Raw genomic sequence first — 7,387 nt, 5'->3', positions numbered from 1 at the left:
AAAAAATGAAGTTTTTTTTTAAAAAATATTTTCAATTTCAACAATTATTTTCTACTCTAGTAAAAATAAAAGAAATTTTTCAAAAACATTTTTCATTCATAAATCAAACACTAAAAATCCTTTTCGGAAAATATTTTCTACTCACCAACCAAACATGAGAAAATAAGTCAAAAATCAACTTGTTTTCCGAGAAAACATTTTTTAGGAAAACATTTTCCATGGAAAACATTTCCTTCATACCAAACACACCCTTATTGTAACCCCCTTCCATGCCATGCTTGGGTCACTCAATTAGCTAATTCTTTTTTCCAAGTAGCTTATCACTTCCATCAAAGGTTGCCTTACCTTTTCTATTATTTTTTCATATACATCAAAAAATTGAATTGATATGCCTCCATAAATATGTAAGACCGGATCATCCGGAGCAATAGAAGTTGACACAAAATCACACACACATAAGAATAAAAAGAGAGATGGGTGTCAAGGTTGCCATAGGAGACATGTTGCCATGCACATCCATGATCATTATAGAAGCTTGCGCCATTTTCTTGACGATTATGGCGAGCACCGCCATGTCCAAACTAGGGATGAGTTCTTTTGTGTTTGTGGTTTTTACAAATGCTCTTAGCTTTATACTTCTTATTCCATTCTCTATCCTTTTCCGCAGAAATAACAAGTACGACATAATATTCATACTTGTTTCTTCTCCATAAATAAATAAAACGTGTCTCGTGTTGATAAAAAAATTGTAATCGCAGGACTGAGGAGCCATTATTCACGTTTCCCCTTGTTTTGCGTGCCTTCTTCCTTGGTTTAGTAGGGTAAGTATATATAAACTCTCTTAATTTTGATCTTGATTATTAGTCATTTGATAATATGTAATGATATAATGATGCAGGGTAACAATAGCTCAAAATCTTGCATTTGCGGGACTAAGTTATAGTTCTCCAATAGTAGCATGTGGTGCAGCCAACATGATACCTGCTTTCTCTTTCATTATTGCCATTATTCTCAGGTTCTTTCGAAGATCTTACTTCCTCCGTTCATTTTATATGAGTTAGTTTGACTTGACATGTACTTTATGAAAGTAAGGAAGACTTTTGAAACATATGATCTAAATTAAGTCATAAATATTTGTGTGGATATAAATCATTGGGTAAAATAAACATTTCAAACTTAAAGTGTTACTTAATATAAAAATGTGTCTTTTTTTGGAATTGACTAAAAAAATCATTTCCAATATCCGCCTCTTAAAATAGAAATAATTTTTTTAAATAATATTAATTTCAGGAAAATACGAATTGACTGGAAGAGGCAAGCAAGCATAGTAAGAGTGATTGGGAGCTTAGTATCAATAGTGGGAATATTAGCAATGACTTTCTATAAAGGTCCAGTTGTGAAACAATATTCTCCATCTTTTCTTCATCTTGCCACGTCACCACACCTCTTCATCTTCACTTCCACACATGAGAATTGGATTCTTGGTTGCTTCTTGTTTGCATCTGCTTCCTTTGCTCTTGTCATTTGGAACATTATTCAGGTCAAATAATATCTCTTTTCTTTTTCTATTTTTTTAAAATTTTTTTTCTCTATCTGAAATATATATTAAATGAATAATATAATTGTTTTCAGGTCGGAACTAGAAAGAAGCACCCACATATAATGAAAATAACATGTCTTTATACCTTATTTGGAACAATCCAATCTGCACTACTTGCTCTATTTATGGAAAAAGATCTTAGCGTTTGGAGACTTAAGCTTGATATGGAGCTTCTTGTCATAGTTTTAACCATAAGCTCATTTGATTAAAAAAAATCATACTTGTAACAAGTTAATTAAAAGGTATTAAAATTTAGTCATTGTTGATTAGATAATTTTAATAACGTGATAATGCTTTGATACATAATAGGCAATTTTCGGGAGTTTAATACGTATCAATGTTCAAATATGGTGCTCGCGTTTGAAAGGACCCTCTTATGCCCTATTTTTCAAGCCCGTGGGAGTTCCAGTTGCCAGCACTTGTGGTTGTGTGCTCTTTGCTGCGACTTTCCACTATGGAAGGTAAGTTTAAAGTTAAATTGTTACTTAAAAAAACGTGATGTAAATAGAAAGCTTACATGGATGAATATCATGTGCAGCATGTTGAGTGCATGTATATGTGGACTTGGTTATTACACCACACTATGGGGACAACTCAAAGAAGATGAGACAATGCAAAACAATGAAGGCAACGTGACTACTTTTGATGAAAGAGTTCCTCTTCTGGAAGAACAACAAGAAGAAGATTCACAAGTCTAGGATATTAAAGATAATGATCAACCAACTGTATATATGTATTGGAGGGTGTGTTTTCTAAAATCCTCCGTTGCGAGTTCCAGTATTTATGATAGTACTAGGAGTGTACAAAATCGAACCGAAAACCGAACCAAACTGTAAATCGAGTCAAATCGAAAAAAAACCGACTAGTGGTTTGGTTTGACTTGGTTTGGTATTGGAAAAAAAAGCCCGACTATATTTGGGTTGGTTTGGTTTTAACTAAAAAAAACCAACCCGAGACCAAACCAACCTGACATGATATATGTAATTTTTTAAATTTTATTTTATACATAAAAATATTTACTTTGATATAATTTTAAAATATTTCTTATACTATTTCATAGTTTTTATCTTTTAATATATTATTTCTAATATATATTATTAGATTATAGTTCATAGATGTTGATAGTTATAATAAAACTTAAATCAAAATCAAATTAATACTAATGCAAAAAGAAAATCAATTCAACATTAAGAATGACAATAATATTGAATATTTGTTCTTTAGTTTTACATTGATTTAGACAATTAAAATACATAATCTAATTTCAATGTTCCTTAAATATTTAGTAATGTAACTAATACTTATTAAATTTATTTTAGGATGATTTAGTACTTTTAAATTATGATCATTTTCATTATGACTTTGCAATATTTATTTTATATGATGATTTCATTATTATTTTTTATTGAATATTTTAGTGTCATTAGTACTCATCTCATATTTTGTGTCATTTTCTCAAGAAACACCTTAGATAATTGTATTTTGGTTGGACTAAAGAAATATTTGGAGCACAAGTTAATTATATGTTTGTATGCAAACTTTACCGAAAAAATCCAAAAATCTGAATAAATCCTAGGTTTATTAGTTTGGTTTGATTTATAAATTTAAAAATTTGACACAATGGTTTGGAAAAACCCGAACCAACCCGAGGTTGAAAAACCCAAAAAAATTCGAATTTTATTAATTTGGTTTGGTTTATAAATTTAAAATTTTTACACAAATAATTTGGTTTGACATTTGAAAAACCCGAACCAACCCGGATCATAGTACTATAAGATCTGGTGTTCTTATAATTTATAAGAACACTTTGATTTGTGATGGAAATAACGAAGTGGAGTATGTGTGATAATGTTGATCAGAGTCTATGAATTATGTATTACATTTTCTAATACATCTACCTTGGTTAGGGTTAAGATTCAAGTAATATCTATGTTTTTTAAAAAAATATTATGAGCCGTTTTGCATATGCCTTCTTCCTTGGTTTGGTAGGGTAAGTACTCTCTTAATTTTAATCTTGATTGACTATATATGTATTGGAACATTTGTGGATAAATTAATTAGCTGCTTACGTTTTCTTCTCTTTTGTTTCCACTAATTATAATAATGTAAAAAAATGCTGATATTGTTTGTTTCCACTACTAAAGCTGATATAGTAATGGAAAAAAAATGCTAGTGAGTGCAGGGAAATATGTAGTTTTAATATTATTTTTCATTCAAATTTTGCAACTTTGGTTCATATTTCGTACAAATATAAATAGGAAAAGACTCAAATATGTTATCGAATTTTGAGAAAAGATTTATCTATGCCATTGGTTAAAAGTTTGACTCATTTATGTTATTTTCATTTGAGAAAAAGCTCATCCATGCCATTATTTGTTAAATGAAAACAATTTCAGTTTTGAAAAACTATTTTTTACATGTGGTCAATTATGATTCGTCCACGTCACTAATTAAATTAATTTTTAATGGAAAAAGACTCAAATATGTCATCAAACTTTGAGAATAAACTTATCTATCTCATCCGTTGAAAGTTTGACACATCTATGCCATTCCAGTTAACAAATAATGACATGAATAGACCTTTTCTCATAAAAGGAATGACATCGAACTTACACCCCGTATTTCGAAGCTTATGCCTCGCCCTACCTTTTAAAACACTTGTCAAAACAAAACCACATAAAATGGGAGTGAGTTTTTTTTTTTTTTTAATAAAAAAAATCACCTTGGTTGTGTGCCATAGGTGTGGAGCGTTAGTCTTGATCCCTACCATGTCCATTACTTCACTAAAAGATATACATGTTAGAGGGGGACATGGAATGAACCTCTAACCATCTAACCATCTAACCAAACAAGTAACTATCCAATCCAAAAGTTAGAGAAATGATTAGACTATACAAAATCCTTTTCTATATGAAACCAAACTACTTAGCTTGCAAAGAAATTACACTTGTCGTATCTAAACCTCACAAAAACAAATTTCCACTTGTCCAGTTGAATCAAAACTTTGACCTCTCTATAGCAATAACGAAAATTAACCCATGTATTACTGATAAGATAGAGCAACGATATCTTGGAAGATCATTTCAACATACAATTAGATGCTTGTTGATGAGCATATTGGTGATAATCATTGAGTCCACCTCAATCATATAATTTTCCAACATTCAGAACACATAACCGATCTTGGTATCGAAGGACACCATCTCCCCTTGGGAGAAAGCCTCAATGACTTTTTTGGAGACCAACTTCTTCAAATCAATCATAACCGGATCAAGATCTTGCTTAGCCTTCATATCCGATACTAGAGACGATTCCGAACCATTCTGAACAATTACACCACCCTCAGTAAAATCAACCTAGCGAACACCTAATCGGGCCAACCTATGAATATCACAAATTAACCCCTCATACAATCCTAAACATGAGCAATACTTCCTACTTCTAGTAGACAACGAGCATCCACCACCACGTTCGCTTTATCCGGATGATAGAGAACACTCATCTCGTAATCTTTCAATAACTCAAGATACCTTATTTGGCGAAGATTCAAATCCTTTTGGGTGAATACATACTCTTATATTATCAGTAAACACATCTACATGAACACCATATAGGTAATGTCTCCAAATCTTTAGAGCAAACAATACCGCCACTAACTCCAAATCACGAGTCGGATAAGTTTCTTCGTGTACCTTCAATTTCCTTGAAGCATATGTGATGAATTTCCTATGTTGCATCAAGACACATCCAAGACAAAAATCTGTGAAGCATCACAATATACTACAAAATCATTTGATCTTTCTGATAGTGTCAATATAGGGACCGAAGTGAGTCTATCCTTTAAGTCTTGGAAACTCTTCTCGCAATCTTCCGACCACAAAAATTTGACAATTTTGAGTTAATGTCATAAAAGGCGAAGCAATAGATGGATGAAAATCTTTCCACAAACCTTCTATAGTAACCGAACAAATCTAAGAAACTTCGAATATTTGAAGCGGAAAAAGGTGTAGGTTGATTTTGAACCACCTCAGTCTTCTTAGGATCAACTTAAATACCTTCATCGAAGACAAATATGGCCAAGGAAAGCAATAGAGCTCAACCAAAACTTACACTTGTTAAACTTAGCATACAATTCCTGATCCTTAAGAATTTGCAAAACAATCCTCAAATGCTCAACATGCTCATCCTCACTCCGAAAGTAAATCAAAATATCATCAATAAACACAATTATAAACATATCGATATATTGCTTGAAGACTCTATTCATCAAGTCTATGAACACCTTCAGTGCATTATTCAAACCAAAATACATTACCAAAAACTCATAAGTACCATACCGAGTTTGAAAAGTCGTCATCAAAATGTCAACTTCCTTCACCCTCAATTAGTGATAACCCAACTGAAGATCAATCTCGATCTTAGAGAAGTAACTCGCTCCTTGGAGTTGATCAAATAGATTGTCTATACTTGGAATATGATACTTAATCTTTATGGTAACCTTATTCATTTGTAGATAGTCAATATACATCCTGAGGGAACCATCAGTTTGTTTGAACAAACAAAACTAGAACACCCCATGAAGCGATATTTGGTCTAATAAAACCCTATCCAATAAATCTGTTAATTCCTTAAGTTATGTCGGGGCAATACTGCAAGGAGGAATAAATATAGGTTGTGTATCTGGGAGAAGGTCAATACCGAAGTCTATTTCCCTTTTGGTAAAAATACTGAGAAGATCAACGGGAAACACTACGAGAAACAAGAGTAGGGGAATCATTATCCCTAATTGTAACAAGAAGATAAATACAACCCTTAGAAATCATTCTCCTAACCCTTAAGAGCATTATTTCCCCCTTCCCATGACACAATAGGTTTATTCGGAACCTTGAACTTGAACAATCGGGTCCTACAATATATGGAAGTCTGACATGTGTGAAATCAATCCATCACAAGTAACATCAAAATCTAACATACTAAACTCTACAAAATCAATATAAGTGAACCTATGCAAAACAAAAATAATGCAATTTCTATAAACTCTTTTAGCAACAATAAAATCACCTACGGGAGTAGACACATGAAAGGGATTAGAAAGGATTTCAGGACAAACATGAAATCTCATGGCCACATAAGGGTTAAAGAGGACAATGTGGCACCGAATCAAGCAAATAATACATATCAAAATGAAATTCGTTCAACATACCAGTCACAACATTTAGAGAACCCTCATGATCTTGTCGAATTTGAAGAGCATAAAACCTATTCTGATGAGAAGCACCCGAACCAAAACAACTAGGCTGAGCTTGCCTACCATCCTGTCCCTTGCTAGCTTGCAACATACATTTCTTCACTTTGTGATCACTCTTTCCACAACCAAAGCATATATCTGTACCGACCCAACATTTTCCCAGTCACTCTCGCCACACCTCTGGCAAGCGGGAATAGAAGATCTATTTCCACCACTTCCTTGAGGTTTAGGGTTAGACACCATGTATTTATTGAACTTTGGAACCAAAACATTAGAAGAACCTTGATCGGAGAACTTTTGTCGAAATTGAGAACGACCATGTCCATCGTTCCTAGAATGAGTAAAGTCACCATCACCAGTCCTTGCCTTCTTTTACTCCCTATATTTCTCTTTTAACTTTTCCTCTTTAATTTGCTTGGAATGTATTATCAAATGAGATATGTCCATATCTTTAATCAACATGGAAGTACTATTTCAGAAACACCTGACATAAACTTACTCATCCTTGTCCTAGAATCAACAACCATAGTTGGAGCATA

The 7,387-nt window shown here is 32.7% G+C and overlaps 1 protein-coding gene across 1 annotated transcript; it reads left to right on the top strand.

Moving 5' to 3' along the window:
• The first annotated feature begins 473 nt into the window (after positions 1 to 473).
• LOC125856841 (WAT1-related protein At1g70260-like) lies at positions 474 to 2,298 on the top strand. Its single transcript, XM_049536485.1, has 7 exons — positions 474 to 676; positions 759 to 821; positions 899 to 1,015; positions 1,291 to 1,540; positions 1,633 to 1,790; positions 1,909 to 2,061; positions 2,139 to 2,298. The coding sequence occupies exons 1-7, from the start codon at positions 474 to 476 to the stop codon at positions 2,296 to 2,298; spliced, it is 1,104 nt and encodes a 367-aa protein (XP_049392442.1).
• The last annotated feature ends 5,089 nt before the right edge of the window (positions 2,299 to 7,387 follow it).

The sequence above is a fragment of the Solanum stenotomum genome, chromosome 2 (assembly GCF_019186545.1).
Source record: "Solanum stenotomum isolate F172 chromosome 2, ASM1918654v1, whole genome shotgun sequence".
In the NCBI taxonomy this organism is placed as follows: domain Eukaryota; kingdom Viridiplantae; phylum Streptophyta; class Magnoliopsida; order Solanales; family Solanaceae; genus Solanum; species Solanum stenotomum.
This window is presented reverse-complemented; position numbering and strand designations above follow the sequence as displayed.

What these genes read in the sequence shown, in the direction of transcription:
- LOC125856841 (XM_049536485.1), top strand. Translation starts at nt 474, where the DNA reads ATGGGTGTCAAGGTTGCCATAGGAGACATGTTGCCATGCACATCCATG. An exon ending in CTTTTCCGCAGAAATAACAA is followed by an intron (nt 677 to 758) that starts GTACGACATAAT and finishes TTGTAATCGCAG; the next exon opens with GACTGAGGAGCCATTATTCA. An exon ending in TTCTTCCTTGGTTTAGTAGG is followed by an intron (nt 822 to 898) that starts GTAAGTATATAT and finishes ATAATGATGCAG; the next exon opens with GGTAACAATAGCTCAAAATC.